At 47.4% G+C, this 20,824-nt stretch overlaps 1 protein-coding gene across 9 annotated transcripts in view; it reads right to left on the bottom strand.

Moving 5' to 3' along the window:
• Positions 1–20,824, bottom strand: part of SETD5 (SET domain containing 5) — a 351,936-nt gene that overhangs the window by 100,167 nt on the left and 230,945 nt on the right. For 5 of the 9 annotated variants that reach the window (XM_085624253.1, XM_085624255.1, XM_085624256.1 and 2 more), the window contains 3 exons: positions 17,195–17,324; positions 16,571–16,824; positions 13,625–13,681 (listed from right to left, as the gene is read on the bottom strand). In XM_085624253.1, the coding sequence (XP_085480379.1) occupies positions 13,625–13,681; positions 16,571–16,824; positions 17,195–17,324 (441 nt within the window). The remainder of the gene's footprint in view (positions 1–13,624; positions 13,682–16,570; positions 16,825–17,194; positions 17,325–20,824) is intronic. The other 4 variants (XM_085624258.1, XM_085624259.1, XM_085624257.1 and 1 more) reach the window with 1 other exon arrangement.

The following is a 20,824-nucleotide window of genomic DNA, read 5'->3' as shown; positions in this document are numbered from 1 at the left end:
GGCGGCGAGAATGGTCGGGTGAGCCGGTGAGGGGTCTCGGGGGCACAACAAAGAGGTGTCTGAAGCCTGCTTTAGAGCGCCCCCCCCACCCCCGTGCTCCCTGCCAGGCCGCTGGTATTCGGGGGTCGGGGCAGTGGACTTCAACTAGTACTTGGGGACGTGCATAGTATGGAGCGAGGGAGCTCCAGCGGAGGACAAATTGGGCAAAGACAAGGCAGGGAGACCCCGCCAGGGGCAGAACATGGAGGTGCCTGGTACTGTGGGAGACACGCTGGGACACGCAGACGACGCATCGCCTGGGCCCAACACGCGACACCCCGCAAGACGGAGAGGGAGCTATAAGCGACCCAGCAGATGGACATAAGGACTTTGCCCTAAAAAAGGCTACCACAGTGTGGGGGCGACATCCATCAAAGTGGTGCATCGGCATCTCGATAGTCTAGCGGCAGCTAGACTCCCCATCACCGAGGGTATAGGTGAGGCCCGTTACCTCCCTTGGGGAGAAAAGCTCCTAAGGAGCACCATCCATGAATTGGCCACAGGGGGAGGGGGCCGCAAAGGGCGAACGGCCTACAGAGGCAGGTGGTCCTGAGGCTCTCTTGCTATGGTTTTCCTGCTGCCCACACGGGTGGAGGCCACTAATGGTGCGGGACAAAGACCCCAAACCACAGAGACAGGGGAAGATGGACAAATTTACCAAACTATTACTGGTACCGGACCCCCCCCCCCCCCCCCCCCCCTCCACCCCAGCGGATCCACTTGATAATGTTATCCTTCAAGCGATCCAGTCCTCCAGAGAGGTGCTACAAGGCAAAATTTATTAGATCAAAATTGATGTTAACTTGCTCCGCCAGGACCTGCGGAATGTCTCTGAGAAAGTCACACAAGCGGAGCACCATATTTCGGAAGTCGAGGACACCACTCACACACTTCGGGGTGCCTACCTGCGCAAGTGGCTGCAGGACTCATTCCCCGACGCCCAATTTTCGCCATGCTTCGTTATAGAGAGAACACACAGAATACAGGGGACCCGACCTCCAACGGGAGCAACGCCACATCCGCTGATCGCGAGGTTCCTTAACTAACAAGACAGAGACCTCATCCTCAGAGCATTCAGGCAAAAGGGGGAAACCCAGATGGACAACACGAAGATCATGGTGTTTCCGGACTACTCCCGAGAGGTACAGAAGCAACGCAAAACATGAAAGATAAATTACGACAGCTGCAAACCACGTACCTGCTCCTCTTTCCTGCCAAACTTAAGGTGATTTATCAAGCCAAGACACTATTTTTCAACACTCCAGAGGAGACTTGGCATTGGCTGGAGGAGCGCCCTCTGCTGAGAGCAACCGGAGGCTCGGCACCGCTCTCTGGGATAGCCCCATCAACACACAGTAATAGACCCAGGTCGCAACGTCTTAAGTGGAGGAACACAGACTGCCCCGAACGCAACACTTAGGCCGACGCCATATCGGAGCAGGAGTGTGTCAGGGGCCACGCCCTGAGCCTCGGACTCCGAAAGCATACACCGCACGGACAGACCCTGAAGGACGGAGGAACTTGCTACACAGCGCTCGGCGGACTGCACCGATCAAGACATTACAACAGATTCAGAGGAAGATCACCCTTTGTTGCAAAACATGAATTTACTGGAAAATCTGGGAGAGACAGGCACTGTGAATGATACGGACACTCGGACCCAGCACGCAAATAAAGAAGCTGATGAGCGGTAACCGGCCTGGAGACGCGAAGGACAGCAGACCGACACAGGACTTCACACGCCATCCCACGTGTTTTGTTTCCCCTGTTGTATTCGATTTTCCTGCGTTCATTTCCCTTATATTTCCTGTTCCTCTCCCCCCCGTCCCCGTCCCCACCCCCGCCTTCCTTAACTTGCGGTTTTCACCCCTTTTTATTTCAGGTTTGGAATGTTTGAATTGTTCTAATTTTGATTGGGGACTCCCTGTCTAGTAGCTAATCTTTGATATCAATGGCTCGAGGGCCCAACCCTCAGATAGCCTAGTTGAGGCCCGTGGATCCGAGAGGGGGGGCTGGAGGGACAGGAAGCAGTTTGAAGGGGAAGGTTTGGTGGGTGGGTGACAGACATCTCCAATCTGATTATGACACAGTTGGTCCTGTTGACCCAAGGGGCAGTCGGTTGGATACTGGGGGAGTGTGGGGGAGCGGGATGGGATTGGGGGGGGGGGGGGGGGGGGGGCGAGGGGTCCTTACACAGGTATGTGGCAAAATAGTAAGATGGCAGACATTATGAGATTACAGAAACAGCAGCAGTGGAGCAGTCTTGATAATGGGACGGGCATATCACATCACCGGGATGGCTACACCTAATCAAGGGACGTACTCGGTCCTCTCCTGGAATGTGAACGGGATGGGGAATAAGGTTAAGAGAGGACTGGTTCCCGCATATTTCCAACGACTAAAGCCAGATGTCATCCTTCTGCAGGAGACACTTAAAGGGCACACACTGCGGGTTTTTAGGCGAGGTGCATATAAAACGCTAGCCCACGCCGGGTTCTCTACGGGGGTGAGGGGTGTGACAATACTAACCCGGAAAAGCCCACCCTTCAGACCAGAACGCACATGGATAGATCCCAACGGTACATATTTCGCGGTTAAGGGTGTGTGGGACAGAAGAAACATTACTTTTAATAGTGTATATGCATCCCCCAGGTTACAAAGGCAAACGCTGGAGAAGCTTGCAGCGGTCCTGCTGGAAGCGGGCTTTGAGACACACATTATTTGGGGAAATTTCAATGACATATTGGATCCCACACTTGACCGTACGACTGTCACAACGGGAGGCCCCAAAGAGACACCGCTCAAACGGTTTGCAGACACATTGACACACAGACATATGGCGTAGGCAGCATTCCCAGACTAGAGCCTATTCCTTTTACTCAGGTGCCCACAAAGCCTTTTCACGGATAGATTACATAGTGGCCCCAGTGGCAGAACTAGGGGAGATACATAAGGTAGAGTATCTGGCGAGAGGCCTTTCAGATCATTCGCCTTTGTGGCTCAAAGCGGGTACCCATGCACAACATTAGGCCGGGGAATAGAAGCTCAACCCATGGGACTTAAGGGACCCACAGGTTGCCAGGGATATCAGGGTGGACACGGAAGGAATATGCTACTTACCAGTGTGCATCTGTTCTTGGCATGTAGAGCGGCAGATCTACACACTATGCATAGATCGCCATCTGGTGTTGGGCCCGGATGTTTGCACTTGTTTTTGTCTTGGAAAGTCTTTGGAAGTCACGAGGTATGTGACTCCTCCTTTGGATCATAGTGCACATGGGCATCGGCTCCATCCTCAGATTGTTTTTCGCCAGCACTGAAATGAAGGAGTTTTGTAAGAAACAGGAAAGATGCCCATGTATGGTGTATCTAAATAAGATAATACTGGAATAGATAAAGGTAGCTGGGGAGGCGAGTGGGCGTGTGTAGATCTGCAGCTCTACATGCCAAGAACAGATGCATACTGGTAAGTAGCATATTCCGTTCGAAGCATATGAGCTGCAGATTAAACACTATGCATAGATTGTATAGCAGTATCCCCTCCTAGCGGCGACCACCAGTATCTGTTGCAGTAGTTTGAAATAGTGTTTTGAGTACAGCCTGGCCCACACTAGCTTGTTGTTTAGATTGCACATCGACACAATAGTGTTTTGTGAATGTGCGCGGTGTAGACCATGTAGCTGCTCTGCAGATATCGTCGAAGGGAATGTTCCCTAAAAATGCCACTGAAGCCCCCATCTTTCTTGTAAAGTGGACTTTAGGAGGAACAGATAATGTACGTTTTGCTTTGTGTTAGCAAATTTGTATGCATTTGACAATCCACCTAGCTATCCCAGATTTTGAAATGGGGTTGCCCTTCTGTGGGGGTGAGAAAGACACAAATAGTTGTTTGGTCTTAGAAAAAGGTTGTGTTCTTTCTATGTAGTACAGCAGTGCTCTTTTGACATCTAAGGTGTGAAGAGCTCGTTCTGCGACTGTGTGGCTGCGAGAAGAATACAGGCAGCTCTACAGATTGATTGAGGTAGAAGGGAGAAATGACTTTAGGGAGGAATTTAGGATTAGTTCGGAGAACAACCTTATTATGATGCATCTGCAGAAAGGGTTCCTGAATAGGTATTGCTTGTAGTTCGCTAACTCTTCGTAGAGAAGTAAAGGCTACTAGGAAAGCAGTTTTCAATATTAAGAATTGTAGCTCACATTTATGTAGAGGTTCAAATGGTGGTCCCATTAGTCTTGTGAGAACGATGTTTAAAATCCACATAGGTGAAGGTGGTACTCTGGGGGGAATTATTCTTTTGAGTCCCTCCATAAATGCCTTTATGGCAGGTACTCTGAAAAGTGATAGATGTTGTCTATTTTGTAGATATGCTGCTATGGCAGCAAGATGCAATCTGATAGACGTGTATGCTAAGTTGCATCTTTGGAGGTTTAGTAAGTAGCCTATGATGTGTTGGATAGATGCATCTATGGGATTGGCGTTATTGGTATGGCAGTATACCACAAATCTTTTCCATTTGGCTGCATAGCATGCTCTAGTGGTAGGCCGTCTAGCTTCTTTGAGGACGTTCATACAGTCAGGAGGAAGGTTAAGGTAACCGAATTCTAGGACTTCAGGAGCAAGACCGCTAGGTTGAGCTGAGCTGGGTCTGGGTGTTGGATTTCTCCTTGGTTCTGGGTTAAGAGGCGTGGAGAGAGGTGTAGTTTTTGGTGCGGGACTACAGAGAGTTCCAGCAGTGTGGTGTACCATGGCTGTCTGGCCCAAGTTGGAGCAACTAGGATGAGCGTTAAGGAGTGTTGCTGTAGTTTGCGCACCACTAATGGAATGAGTGGGAGAGGCAGAAAAGCGTACGCAAATCTGCCTGACCAGTTCATCCATTTCGCATTGCCTTCGGACAATGGGTGGATACCTGGTGGCGAAGCTTGGGCATTTGGTGTTTTCTTGGGTGGCGAAGAGGTCTACCTGTGGTTGCCCCCACATCTGAAAAAACGGTTGAACTTGCAGATGAAGTTCCCACTCGTGGATTTGTTGTGTTTGACGGCTCAACAGATCAGCTATTGTGTTTTGGACTCCTGGGACATGTTGGGCTAGGAGAAAGATGTGCGGAGGTAGAACCCACCTCCATATGCTCTGTGCAAGCTGAGAGAGCTGCCGAGAGTGTGTCCCGCCTTGTTTTTGTATATAATACATGGCTGTCATGTTGTCCATGCGGACTAAGACAGCTTTGCATGATATGTGTTTTTGAAATGCTTTTAAGGCTAGGAAAATGGCTAGTAACTCTAGGTGGTTGATGTGGAGTAACTTTTGCTGATGTGTCCACATGCCCTGCATTGTGTGATGATGTAGGTGAGCTCCCCAGCCGGAGAGCGATGCGTCCACAGTCAGAACTATTTGAGGAATCGGCTCTAGGAACGGTCGCCCTTTGGAAAGGTTCTTGGTGTTCCACCACTGCAGAGAGTGATGGATACGACAGTCTACCAACACCAGATCTGTTAGCTGACCTTGAGTCTGGTTCCATTGGCGTGCTAAGCACTCTTGGAGAGGACACATCTGGAGTCTTGCATGAGGCACTATGAATAAACAAGAGGCCATCATCCATATGAGTTGCATGAACACTCGAGCTGGAAGAGTGTTGCGGTAGGAATTTGGTGAGAAGAGCTTGTATGCTCGCTATCATGGCGGGACTGGGATAGGCTAGCGCCCTTGAGGTGTCTATTGTTGCACCGAGGAATTGTTGCATGTGGGACAGTTGCAGGTGGGACTTGGCGTGGTTTATTGTGAACCCCAGGTCGTGAAGTTGTTGAATAGTGGCGTGAGTGTGTTGTACACACTGATTGTATGAGCTGGCTTTTATGAGCCAGTCTAGATATGGGAAGAAATGGATGTGCTGTCTTCTTAGGTGTGCTGCCACCACCCCTTGCACTTGGTAAACACTCTTGGTGCTGTGTTGACTCCGAATGGGAGTACTTTGAATTGATAGTGCTGACCGTCCACTACAAATCTGAGATATTTTCTGTGAGCGCTGTGAATGGGAATGTGGAAATAGGCATCCTTGAGGTTTAGAGTAGCAAGGAAGTCGCCCTGTGAAAGAGGAAGGACCTGCTGAAGTGTGGAAATGGTCTGAATGTATGTATAGGTTTAGGGGTCTGAGGTCTAAAATAGGCCTTAGAGAGCCGTCCTTTTTTGGTATGAGAAAATAGAGAGAGTAAACTCCCTTGTTTTGTTGGTGCAGGGGAACTGGTTCTATTGCACTTTTTTGTAGGAGGGAGATTACCTCCTGCTTTAGCAGTAACAGATGTTCTTGTGACATTGGATGCTGTTTGGGTGGTATGTTTGGGGGGGGAGGGGGGTAGAAGTTAATTCGAGACAGTAGCCTGATTGAATTATCTGTTGCACCCACCTGTCTGAAGTGATGTTTGCCCAGGCAGGGAGGAATTGGTGGAGTCTTCCCCCCGACTGGAGTGGAATGGTCAGGGGGAAGTGGAGGGAAGTCATGGGGTGGGGGTGGAGGCAGAGCGGGAGTTGTTATTTTTGCCTCTGCCTTTGCTGTTGTTCCCCCTGTAACAACCCCTTTGGTAACCTCTAGTAAAGGTGGATTGGGTGGGAGCCTTTTAAGAAGTGGAGGGGCTATCAGAAGAGTAGCCTCTGTGGGTGCTTCTCAAGGATGAGCGACGAAAAGACCGCCTGGGAGCTTGCGACTGCAAGGCTCCCACAGATTTGGCTGTGTCTGTATCCTCCTTCATTTTCTCAAGGGATACGTCTACATTGGGGCCAAATAGGTGTTGCTCATCGAATGGCTGATTGAGTATGGAACTCTGGACTTCAGGTTTAAAACCTGAAATGCGTAGCCAGGCCTGCCTACGTAGAAGTACACTGGTGTTTATTGCCCTTGAGGCGGTATCTGCCACATCTAAGGCACAACGTATGGAGGTGTTAGTGATGGTTTTACCTTCCTGTATGAGTTCATTGGCCCTGTTTTTATACCCATCAGGGAGGTGCTGCATTATGGACTCAAGTTCATCATAATGTGCCCTGTCATACCTGGCTAGGAGCGCTTGGGTATTGGCAATGCGCCATATGTTTGCTGCCTGTGACGTTGTGCGTTTGCCAGAGGCGTCCAGGAGTTTAGATTCCTTATCTGGTGGTGGTGCGACACCTGATGTTTTAGAATTGGCTCTCTTCCTTGCATTAGAGACTACCAAGGAGTCTAGAGGTGCGGGCCTTTAATGTGTGCTGGATCAGTAGGAGCAGCCTTATACTTTTTTTCAATTCTCGGGTTGATGACTCGAGCCCTGACTGGGTCTTTAAAGATCTCTGGTGCATGCTTAATGACCCCTTTAAGCATGGGTAAAACTGAGGTGGACCTTTGTGTGGTGTCGAAAGTGTCCAAGAGAAAATCTTCCTCTACTGGGTCTGTATGAAGGGCAACCCCGTGGTACTGGGCAGCTCTGTGAAGGAGCTGGTTGAAGCAGATATTGTCCTCTGGAGGGGAAGGCCTGGAGGGATAGATGTCATCTTGTGGGGTGTAAGGGACGTCTGGGACACTGTAATCATCCCAGGGGTCTGGGGATCCAGTAGGGGTAGGGTCCCCTAGGGGTTGATTGTTCGCACCTCTCCTTGCATCATCTGAGGTGTTATCATCTACTGGGGTAGGTGATGGCGTAGGAGAGCAGTGTGGTGGGGGGGGGAGGAGGAGGAGGAGGAGGAGGAAGAGAAGGGATCCTTAATGGAGAGGTAGCAAAGCCTCTCTTTTTCAGTGGTGGTGCCGGTGCAGGCGTATCTAGGGGTCTTTTCTTGATGCTAAGCATTAAGTGACCAGTCTTAGGATCCTTCACAAGAGTCTTTTCGGTAGGATCTGGACGAAACAGTTCTTCTGTTGGAGGCAGATCCTTCGGAGTCGACTGCTTCGGTGCCGTAAGCTTTGTCGGCGCCGACTCGGTAGCGGTTCTAGGTTTGGAACCGTGCAGTTTTGCAGTGTCCGATGGGACCCGTTGTTGTTTTTTCGGTTCCGAGGTCTTTGGCTTCGAAGAATGGTAGTCGGGCCCTTTGGTGGTCGTTTTTTGGTCGGCTCCGAGAGTGTTGTCAGTGCCGAGGAACCGGTGCTAGCCTTCGACGCCGAGTGCTTAGATGTCGAAACAGCGGTCGGCGTGGATGAGGAAAAGGACGACTCTTTTTCAGTGCCCGAGTATGTTTTTCGGCACCGAATGTAGGCTGACTCGAGCCCGAGTCACCTAAAGGCTTAGTAGGCTTCTTTACCGGGCCCGAAGGCGGGGCATGGGAAGCAGTGTCTCAGCGTGCACCTGGGCGTGAAGGTGGTACCGAAGCCTTTTTTGATAGTGTCGAGGGGGGGTTTGGGTCGGGGTCGATGTCTGTACTCACGGCCCTCTGATCTGGAGTGATGTCTTAGACATCGGAGTCATCTGCTTCGGAGGCGCTGATGATGCCTTCTTCGACCCGACCTTGCTCCGGAACATAGACGCCTTCTTGGAAGATGTAATCGGGGATCAAAGATGACGAGCGAGCCATTGTTTTTCTAGCTCGTCAGTCCCGGATCGTCTTCTTGGAGCGGAAGGAGGCGCAAAATGGACAGTCTCAGGCCTCGTGCTCCGGTGAGAGGCAGAGGTTACACACCTCATGCAGGTCGGTGTGGGGAAACTTCAACTCACATCGAGGACACTTTTTGAACGGCGTCCTCTCCATGAGCCGGAGATGAGGCCCAGGTAGGCCCGAAGGCCTTTGTTGACGACCGGAATCGAAGACTTCGAAGTTGAAGGGTCGCGTGGATTGGGAAAACGCGATCGAAACAATACTGTCGAGAAGGGAAGGATTGCGCGTCAAAAGAGAAAACCGTTAATGGTTCCGAACTAGAGCGCGAGAACACATCCGAGCCAGATGGCTCGGATAAAAACAATGTGGATGGAGCCAATGCGCACTATGATCCAAAGGAGGAGTCACATACCTCGTGACTTCCAAAGACTTTCCAAGACAAAAACAAGTGCAAACATCCGGGCCCAACACCAGATGGGGATCTATGCATAGTGTGTAATCTGAGGCTCATGTGCCTCGAACCTATATTTTAGTGAGAACGTGGGGTCAGTGGACTCTGCCATCACATTATGGGAGGCATACAAACCCGCACTGCGGGATAGGGCCCAAAACATTATAGCCCATAAAAAACAGAAAGAAGGGGAAGAGATTTCTGGGCTTGAATCCTTATTATTGCAGATAGACACAAGCCAGTATGAGTAATGACCCTTCCTTGCTGCGCAGCTTACAACTTCAACTGGAATATTTTGCACTGGCCAAAAAAGATGCGCAACACACGATACAAGCCATGCACCGACGCCTGTATGATGCAGGTAACAAGACAGGTAGACTGCTTGCATGGCTTAGCAAAAAAGAGCACGACAGTAGGTGGGTGTCCCTGATACAGAGGACGGACAGACCCATGTAACTCCCGTTGCAATAGCCAACGCCTTTGCAGAATACTACGAGACCCACTACGCACAACATGCTTTGGCAGAGCCGCCACAGATCCAGGCCTATCTTCAGACAATACAGTTCCCCAAGTTAACAGCTAGTGAGTCACGGACATTAGACAACAAGATTACAAGGGAGGAAATTATAGCAGCCATCAGTCAGTTGAAAACTGGGAAGGTCTCGGGGCCCAATAGGCTCCCTCCTGAATGTTTTAAGCAAAACGTGACGCTAAGGTCGAAGTAGCCTTCTCTACAAACAATTTGGAAACATTGAAGGGACATGTTCAACAAGTATGCTTGCACATCAGCTTCAACTCCAGTTGACGTCATTCAGGCATGCCTTCAAACCACAACACTGGTACTAATACTGCCAAAACAGTCTGATGTCCAAGCCAATATGCAAAACACATTTCGCTGCATCCAGGACAGCATGTATCATTTTAGTCAGAGAGGCTGAGGTCTTGCAGAACAGCCATCAAAATCCTCTGGCCTCATCCCACAAAACTCTGGTTTACCTGCCCTGGAGGCACACCGTTTTCAAGTACAGTTAGGCCTAGCTAGAAGAACATTCTATTTTCTAAGGCATCCGCATATTTTAACTCTATCTATAGGGTTGGTTGAGAAAAGTAGACTTCAGGAGTAGGATGCCTTATCACGAGATTGGGATCACCAGGGGCTGGTCTATGTCGCCTGACCAGGGAGACACACAGACAGACAGACACACACCCCTCTGTCCCTCTTCTACCCTTCTCAATGCAAATAACCTATTAACATATCATCTACCACTCAAATTACTTTCATCACTATACTAATTCACCACTAATTCTTTATGGGTTCCAGAGTAGCGTTCTACTCGCCAAAAAAAAGCACTTCAACACATCATCAGGGGTAACAAGCGCTATATAAATGCAAACCTTTTTCCCTCTTCTATCCCTCCGCTATCCTTCTGAATCCAAATAACTGACTAACCTATCAACCACTCAAATTACTTTCATATTTCACTATACTAATTTTCAACACTAATCCTTCTTGGGTTTCAGAGAAGCGTGCTACTCGCCGAAAAAACACCGACGCCTCGTCAGGGGTAGTAAGCGCTATATAAATGCAATTACAATACAATACAACGTAGCCAAGGGAGTGTCCCCGAGGCCTTGTTGAACGGTATTAAAGGCTCAGATGAGGTAGGATCTGGTTGAAGGATGTTGGTTAAGAAATTTGCAGTCGTTTCAACAAACAAATCTAGCACATCTACTGCCCACTGCAAAACTAATAGGAAAGAAGCACTTTCTTCTGTTGGTGTCCCCCGTAGCTAGTTGAACTTAGCCTTTGGAGATATATGTAACCCGCCGGAAATCTGTAAACACAGGAATAGCCCAAATTTGGTATAATTTGAGAAGGGGGTCGCCTGCCTTCTCATCACTGTAGTGGTACGTCAGAGTCAGACCTGAATAGTGGCTCTAACCTCTGATAATATTGGTGTCAAGGAAAATGCTATGATTTAGAGTCATACTGTGTAATGACCGGCTGCACGTTTGTAATCCTGTAGCATGACAAAGGCCTGAAACGAGCTGCCAAAGACTTGGATGTCCGAGACTTGTGTCCGAGAGGAGTCTTGCAGCTCCATGGGACCCGAAGGCAGGATCTTTGGAGCCAAAATGAAGGCAGTGATTTGTGGCTAGGTCGACGGTGGACCAGCAAATTCAGGCCATGCTGGGACTAGTTGAGGGACCAGATCAGTCAGAGGATACTTGTAGAGGTGACATTTCGACTGGTGCCCTTGCTACTTCCAGATTGAGTCGTGGGATCAATTCCCACCCAGCTTTTTAGCACTTACGTTCTTACCTGAAGGCTACGAGCGGGAACAGGACTTAGCGCTGGACTGCCTTGAATGAAACAGCGAGGGCCTTGGGAGCAGAATGTATATCTTGAAAGCTCTTATTTTTAGTCACACATCACCTTTGGAAGCAGAAGAGCACATTTATCATACAACTTCAAGTTGTGGCTAGCACCAAAGCACCGAAGATTCATTATGTGGGTCCATATCAGATAGTTGCTTCCTAAACTCTTGGCAAGGTTTGACTATTTATTTCAGGGGTTGACATCATCCCCAGCACACCAGGTCGCCTGAAAACCGATACAGTTGGGGACAGACCTCCAGATCCACACTAAAGGCGGTGGAAAGAAAGGAATCAGTGAGCAGGGGTGATGCTTACATAAGGCTCCAGTCAGTCACTTCTGGGGTAGAAGGGAGTGACCACAGAGCCACAAGGTGCCACCTTTCAGTCATACAAGAGCACTGCCAAATAATTTTCTGGATCCAGTTTGCAGGCCTGGGAATACCTTGAAGTGAGTTTACTGCAGTTAGACGTATCCACTGGAAATGTTATTCACTAGGACTGATGACCGTCATCTGTATTCTGTTGGCTTGTTAGTTCTAAGCAAAGATAGCACTGCATTGATAACAAAAGCAGGTAGAAAAATGTTTATTATAAAAGTCCTGTGCATTATGAGGAAGAAGGGGAAAGATACTGGTGTATTAGACAAGACTGTAGATCTTGCAAACCCTGCAACAGAAGGAGAGGTTTCATTTCTATGTGTAGCCTACAAGCTCGCAGAGACCGAAAAAAAGGAAAATTTAAAGTTGTATATATCTGGATAAAAATAAATGTGTTACGCTCAAGCAGCTAAGGTTCAAGCATAGCCATATATTTTTCTAACATGATAAATGCATCCTTGCGAAGGAAAGTGCATTAAGTGATGCAACCAGTGGAACAAAGTAAATACAGTGAGTGGACCGATTACTTGTGTCTGAAACGAAGGCAATTGTGGACTGCTTTTCATAACCCAACATTTAAAAGACATCTGTATTTGGCAAATAATTGTAATAAGTCACTTTTACATTCAGAAACCAAGCCTCGGGGTTCAACCAATTTGGTAGACGCAATCTAGTTTCCTTTTGGATGTGTTAAAGGGTTTCATTTCTGAATCTGACATGTATCTTATTTTATGCAGACTAAATCAGTATAAAGGACTCTGGACAGATACACAATGACTTAAAGCCACTTTCTATCAGTCTAACCTTCAAGAAGGAAAACTCACAATTTGCATCTCAGCAGCAGTAGTGTATAGATTTCGAAGTTTTTGAAAAGCAGTACAAGTTCTTAAGAAGGCCACAAAGCATACCTCCCGCCTGCATGTTTACAAGCAATATTACAATGTTTCTCAATTTTACATTCAATAATAGTACTTTCAAGCTTTTTTGGGAACAAATTCTATCACAGGCAGTTACTTCAGCAAATGCAACTGTAGTTTAGTGACAGGAGAGACACGTCTGAAATGAATTCTGTAGGCAGAGAGGACTCCTGTGCTGTGAAGGCATGCGCACAAATGGATACAAGTGGTAAAAGCAAAGGTGCCAAGTGCACAGACAGAGTTAGGTAAAGCACTCCTGCCCTCTAAGTAAAGGTCAAAGATCACCTCCAAATCAGGAAGAAAGAGCAAACGCAGAACTCCCCAACCTTGGTGTGCAGCGAGCAAACAGCAAACCCCAAACCAGTGTCTAGCAGGAAGCAGCAGCTATCCCTGTTCCAGTGTCGAGAAGACATCAACAGCCACCAAGCCTCGAGATTATTCTCATGTGTGCTTTTAGGTAAGAAACCGCCAATTTGCTGCTAAACAGCAATGTGTTCAACCAGCATCAATTAATCCCACAACAAAACCAATAAACCCATTTTCAGTCATAATCAAAGTTTACATTTTCTTTCAACATTTTTAACAGCAGTATAACGTTTGACTTATTTCAATCTTTAAGACAAACCACTACCGTCAACAATTATAAATGTTCTCTTTAAACAGTCTTCATTTGCCACAACCAATCACAGGACAGTTTGCAACTATACCCTCCCTTAAGCCCTCCGCCCCGATACACACTCCAGCAATTCATGTTATGATGGAAGAAACAGCCATTTGCACCTCCCCACCACCTTGGATAGGCTTGTCACCTATTCTCCTCCCTAGCCCCACCCTCCCTTACTGGGGTGACGTTTCACATACATGCATGCATCCACAGACACACTTCCTAGTGCGATTGAGATTGTGTGATAACTACCTCGGGTGACAGGGACTCGGGCATTGGCGCAGGGGAACTCTCAGGGGAGGATATGTTCTAGAGGAGGGAAAAGCATCTCGTTATTCATCTACTCAAAGTCAAGAAGCAAAATAAAACAAAAAAGAAACAAAATAGAAAGCAACAACAAGCAGAGAAGTTAGCCACAGCTATTCTAGAAGGCAGAATGATTTGGTTATGCAACACAAAGTAGGAAACTGTTTTGAGAACTGATCTTCAGGTTTACTTTGAAGAATTAGAACAGGTCTTGAATGGTTAAAATGGCTCATGAAGCGTTTTGAAACACACATGTACAAGTTTAGTTGCAGCAGTTTGTTATTAGTGTTACTGAAACTCATGCCACCAGGAAGAATCCAAAGAGAGGGGAATGCAGGGACGACTGGACGGAGCTACTCAATACTCCAAATGCAGATGGCACCACCAGCATGAGCCTATCAAAACTCTGGGAATTTCAAGGATTCACTGGACTGGTAACACAGTGGTAATATGACATGGGACATGCTGTAGGAAGCCTAGCTTCACCCGAATAGCTGTGGTTAATGCCAGGCTCCAGTTAAAACAAACACTCAAATGAAAACAATGACAAGATAAGCCAGCTGGTTGGACTTAGCTTCCTGTCCCCGGAACTGCTGAAACATGGAAGGAGGGCCATTCCAAGAATATAGATTGACCTGCTTGGCCATTGTCAGAGGGCTGATGTATAGGCTGCAATCACTTGGTAGTAAAGGCCAACCTGAATGGATCCATGGGCTACCCAACAGTACCCTACACAAGGGAACCTAAATTCAGCCCCAACAGTGAATAAGAGTTCAAAACAACACATGTACCCCTTCTTAAATCCCAGAGAAAAGTGGGGAGCAGAGTGTGTTGGCACCGGTCAGAGCACCCTTCTTGCAGCCCAAAGGAGGAGTTCAGATCCAACGCCACAGAAATAAAGCCAACATACAGCGGAAGCCTTCACTTAATTTTCTCTCAGACGCCTTAAAGCTCTTGCTGTAGCCTCGATGAACCTTTTAGCAGCCTAGCACTGTCTCACCCTCTAAAGTAGCCTTGGTGCATAGGAACCATTTGCACCAATAACTACGACTTTTCTGAATTCTCCTATCACCCGCTCATCCTAACCAGTTAATTTCATAAAGCTTGTGACCGTTTAAGTCTGTATGAGGGTTTCATAGACACTAGGTAGCCTGCAACAGAGATCTGGGGTCCGGTGTGAGCTGTGCATAAGGGCAGATGGTTTACTGCAGTGAAAAGTCTCTGCGCAGATCTCAGTATCACACCACCACCAATCACCAAGGTGAAACTGCAAGGATCAGTACAACCAGTATCCCAAAAGCTCTTAAATAAATAATACTTTTACAATAGACTGGCCAGACAACTCTTACACAGGTCTGGCTGCATACCAGCTGCAGAGATGAGGGCGAGTGCTCAGAACATGTAACTCTGTAGGGAAGGCCCTTACCATGAGGAGGCTCAAGAAGCACACATCTAACAGCAAACAACCAGTGGAGAAGCAGCTGTCCTGAAAACAAACGACTCGCTGACAAGGAAATAACAGCAGGTGTGAATGTTAGTTGATAAAATAGGGGCACAACTAACCATTCCCATCACTACAAGCTTGACCATTGTCTCACTTCTACTTTGTTCGTATTGTCAGACTCCCTCTCTAGAGGTACTGATATTCTTTGGAATGGCCCTTCGTCAACATCCAGCTAGGTGGCTTCAGAAACTGCAGACTGTTCGGGTAAATGGAATTTTAATTCTGAATCATGGATGAAGGCAACTCAATGAAACAAGTACAAAGCTGCTGAAATGAAAAACGGTTAAAGATGAGCAGAATTTAATGGAATATAGAAGCTAGCAACTAGACTGAGAAGCGGAAAGGGCCAGGGATCTCTGGGAGGGGCACGAGGAAGAGGTGCGCAGTTACCATCAGGCAGTGAAGTTAAATGAGGCTTCCAAAGAGTCGAACTGAGGTTGACAAAATCATAGCAATTACGGAAATATCAACCAAAGCCCCATGGCATGGCACTAAAGTTGACAAACCTTTGTATTCTACCTTTAAAAGGGAGACCACCTTTCCACAGATTTCAAACATTTTCCAGGGACAGAATCCCAAGAAAAAACTCAAATAAAAGGAAATGTAAAGTAGGTTTCAAGCATTAGGGCATGGCCCAGTACACAAAAGAGACCGCATGTTTTAAAGCAGCTGTACTATGGCAAGAGGATGCTTTGTACTTAAGCTTTCTAGACTCCCTACTGATAGCAGAATATAAACCCCAGCTTAGGTCTATAAGGAGACAAATAATCTACAAGGGCATCTGGAACTCCCATATTTGGACAACTCGCATGGGGACTGTTTGCGAGTCAAATGAGCGGATTCCTAAAATGCGGCATAAGGCTTCCATCTGCACATCCCTTGTAACCGACAGGGTCATTGAAGGCAGAGTTATATTGGTGACTGCAGAAGACTAGTCTTTTTTGGTGAAGGGAAGCAGTCGAGACTTCCTGTTATGCCCCAATAGGAATAAATTCCTGCCTGCTACCAGGTATTCCACACCAGTGCTATTTCACCGATGGAGACCATACTGGACCGACAACCCACTCTCCTGCAGTTTCTGGGGAACAAAAACAGTTCTGAAACTTCATGTCCAGAGAACAAAGCGTAAAACGTGCGAAATAGTGAATTAATTCAATCACAGCTGGGGCCAGAAATGGGCAGTGTGCATGTTTGAAGTATGGGTGACGCTTATAAACACAGTGTTCTGTACGGGACATTGGAATGAGCACGAGTGTCCTATGAATGTTACTACAACGAATGTGTCTGAGCTAGAGCGGGGACAGGCCCAGCATACGAACAGTGGTAAACATGTTGCCTTCAGTTTTCCTTCCAACTGTTTGAGACTTCTGATTGTGTGGACTATTTACCTCAAACTGTAGCGGAGTATTACAGCGGCTTGCAGAGAGGGAAGGGATGGGAGAGAACATCAGGCCGTAACCATTGCGGCATTCATCCTCTCCGGGAAGGGATGAGCAGGGTGTGGCCATCAGTGGGCTCAATGACTCACTGCCCATAACGATTTGGGGTGGAGGTGTGATAGGCGACAGCGGCCGTAGCAGTTTGTTGACCGTCTGCTCCATCAGATAGCGAGCCTTCCATTTCTTTAATGGATTTGAAAGATCTGTAAAGAATAGAGAAACGTTTAGTAACAGAAGGAGAACTTCCAAAGGACACCAGTGGATGCTATTCTTGCCCCTTTTCATACCTTCAGCTCATAACTTCCACTTAGAGGGCCCAAATCTTTCTCACAGTGAACTGTGTAACCTTTCCAATGTGGTGTTCATTCACAATCGTACAGGGAAGATGACGGGCATAGCAAACTATCACATTCTAATTAAACTCAGGGCTGGTGCTCTCTTCATAAGGCATTCAAAAGCAGACTACCATTGTATCTGCAAAACCACTTTCATAGCACACTGGTTTTAAGTAAATGTCATTAGGCGTAGCGATTTTATGCAATTGTTTTACTCCAATGAACACGATGTCCATACCCGCGCTGTCTTTGCAGATACTGGAAGAGCTGCAGAAGTCGTTGCTTTGGTATAGTGACTGGGTTCTTGTTTCTCCTGTAGGAGACCATGCCTGGCCCATCCCCTCATCCAATGCTTGCTTTATCCATCGCTGCCAACACAAGATTAAAATTATTCACATGCACTTTAATAAGGCAACCTGAAATATTACCCCAACAGGCGGAGCCAAATGGTACCGCTCATACGTGTACACACAAACACACAAAAGTTCAGCATATAGGACAACAGCAGTGCGGATGTGTGCACTCACCCACAGCATGCAACACAGTGAGGCAAATGCTAGGCATACAAGGTCATCAGCATAGCAAAATAAAACAAAAGATTGAAAATATGACAGCACTGCAGAATCAGTTCCAGCCTCCAGCTTCTTTCGAAAAACAAGCTCACCAGCTAATTATAGCAACACAGTTCCATAAAAGGACATGTACCAACACCCAAGCTCCTGCCCACTTCCCTGCAATTCCCCAAATGATGGCACACAGACTATCCTTCAACAGACAGCGACTTCTGAAGTTTGCCCCATTATATTCTTTTCAATGATATTCAACTAATAAGCTAATGTTGTTTTTCACAGTTGCTCTCATGAGGTGTTAGGTGCTGAACAAGACAAAGTGAAACAGCTAATCGACCTACTGGACACAGCGACCCTCACAACTCCTCACGGGCAAGGCAAAACACCAACAGGTCTTAGCACCAAGACACCATTTGGTATTCGTGCGCATTATACATTTTAATAACATAACGAACAAATTACTTACCTTTGGTAATGATGTATCTGTAAGCTATATTAGTTATAGATTCCTTACTTTAGAATTACCCCCAGGCGTCAGATTGGATCGGAGAATTTTACTTCAGGAGTACCCCTGCACATCGGTAGGTGGAGTCTGTCGACTATGCGTTAGTCGTTGGCGTCGTGGTCGCCGGAATGACGTCACGGTATCTACTTAAGACACCACCTCTTGCGCGCAGATGTCATTTCTTTACACGATATTCCACGCCAGAAGCGCAGAGCCATGCAAGACACTGACCACTGGTGCACAAAACTAGTTCCCTGAAAGGGAGTCCCTTACTCTAGAAGTCAGTTTGCTGAACGGGAGGATGAGTGTGGCGGTAAGGAATCTATAACTAATATATGTCTCTTACAGATATATCGTTACCGAAGGTAAGCAACATGTTCATCTGAAAGAGACTATTAGTTATAGATTCCTTACCTTAGAATAGATACCCCAGCCATACCAACTCCGGAGGTGGGTCTGCGTACTAAGTTCACACCAAAAAGTCCTGCAGAACTGAACGGCCAAAGAAGCAGTGTCTCCGGACCATCCAGGCAATAATGCTTAACGTGTGCAGTGAGGCCCGCATGGCTGCCTGGCAGAAGTCACGGAGGGGGGCTCCACGTTCCAAAGGAGGAGGTGCTCTCGTCACCCTGGTGGAATCGGTGCGCAACCCTACTAAAGGTTCCTTTTTCGCCAAGGAATAACACATTTTAATGCAAAAACGACCCATCAAGAGATGGTTAGTTTTTGCACGGCCCAACCTTTCTTGGCACCCACACAGCCAACAAAGAGTTGATCATCCACCCGGAATTGTTTTGTGCGATACAGATAAAATGTTTGCGCACATTTTGGATCCAGACGGTGGAGCCTCTCCTCCCCCAAAGAAGGATGCGGGGAGGGAAGAAGGTGGGCAAAGTAATGGTCTGTCCCATGTGGAAATGGTCTGACCTATGTGGAAAGAGGTAACCACTTTGGGAAGAAAAGGTGGTCTAGTTCGAAGGACAACCTTGTCCGGATGAACAGCAAGGAAGGAATATGCTACTTACCAGTATGCATCTGTTCTTGGCATGTAGAGCTGCAGAGTTGTACACTTAGCATAGATCGCCATCTGGTGTTGGGCCCGGATGTTTGCAGTTTGTTTTTCTTCTTGGACAGTCTTTGGAAGTCACGAGTTTGGTGACTCCTCCTTCGGTCCGTACTGCGCATGGGCTTCGGCTCCATCCTCAGATTGTTTTTCGCCAACAGGGAAATGATGGAGCTTGGTAATCACAGTGAGAAACCCATGTGTGTAGTATCTAAATAAGATGTACTGGAACGGATACAGGTAGCCGGGGAGGCGGGTGGGCGTGTACAACTCTGCAGCTCTACATGCCAAGAACAGATGCATACTGGTAAGTAGCATATTCCGTTCGAGGCATATGAGCTGCAGATTGTACACTTAGCATAGATTATATAGCAGTACCCAACCCTAGCGGCGACCACCGGTATCCGTTGCAGTGGTTTGAAATAGTGTCTTTAGTACAGCCTGGCCCACTCTAGCTTGCTGCTTGGAATGCACATCTACACAGTAATGTTTTGTGAAGGTGTGCGGTGTAGACCATGTGGCTGCTTTGCAGATGTCATCTAAGGGTATATTCCCTAGAAAGGCCATAGAAGCCCCTAACTTTCTTGTAGAATGGGCTTTAGGCGGAACAGATAATGTTCTTTTAGCCTTTTGGTAGCAAATCTGTATGCATTTTACAATCCACCTAGCTATCCCTGATTTAGAAATGGGGTTGCCTTTATGTGGTGGAGAGAAGGAGACGAACAATTGTTTAGTCTTCCTGAAGGGTTGCGTTCTTTGTATGTAGTATAGCAAGGCCCTTTTTACATCGAGTGTGTGTAAGGCTCTTTCTGCAACAGATTGAGGTTGCGAGAAGAAGACAGGTAGTTCCACCGATTGATTGAGATGGAAGGGGGAAATGACCTTGGGCAGGAACTTCGGATTTGTGCGAAGTATGACCTTGCTGTGATGTATTTGTATGAAGGGTTCCTGTATAGTGAACGCTTGTATTTCCCCAACCCTTCTAAGGGAAGTGATAGCTACGAGAAAAGCTGTTTTCCAGGTGAGAAACTGTAGCTCGCATTTATGCATTGGTTCGAAGGGCGGACCCATTAGTCGTGTAAGAACTAAATTTAGATTCCATACAGGGGAAGGTGGTGCCCTGAGAGGAATTACTCGTTTAAGGCCTTCCATGAAGGCTTTAATAGCGGGCACTCTGAAGAGAGATAAATGCTGTCTGTTTTGTAGATAAGCAGCGATCGCTGCTAGGTGTAGGCGTATGGATGAATATGCCAGGTTACACCTGTGAAGATGGAGCAGATAGCATATGATGTGCTGTATGGATGCATCTAAAGGGTTGATTGTATTGTTACGGCAGAAAATAACAAATCTTTTCCACTTTGCGGCATAACATGCTCTAGTGGTAGGACGTCTGGCTTCCATGATGATGTTCATGCAATCAGGGGGAAGGTTAAGGTATCCGAATTCTAGGATTTCAGGAGCCAGATCGCCAGGTTGAGCTGAGCTGGGTCCGGGTGCCTGATTTCTCCATGGTTCTGGGTTAGGAGGCATGGGGATAGGTGCAGTTTTTGATGTGGTACCACTGATAGTTGTAGTAGCGTGGTGTACCACGGCTGCCTGGCCCACGTCGGAGCTACCAGAATGAGTGTGAGGGAGTGCTGTTGTAGCTTCCTGACCACTAATGGAATTAGTGGGAGAGGTGGAAAGGCGTATGCAAATCTGCCTGACCAGTTCATCCATATCGCATTGCCC

Source organism: Triturus cristatus, chromosome 9 (assembly GCF_964204655.1).
Source record: "Triturus cristatus chromosome 9, aTriCri1.1, whole genome shotgun sequence".
NCBI lineage: Eukaryota > Metazoa > Chordata > Amphibia > Caudata > Salamandridae > Triturus > Triturus cristatus.
This window is presented reverse-complemented; position numbering and strand designations above follow the sequence as displayed.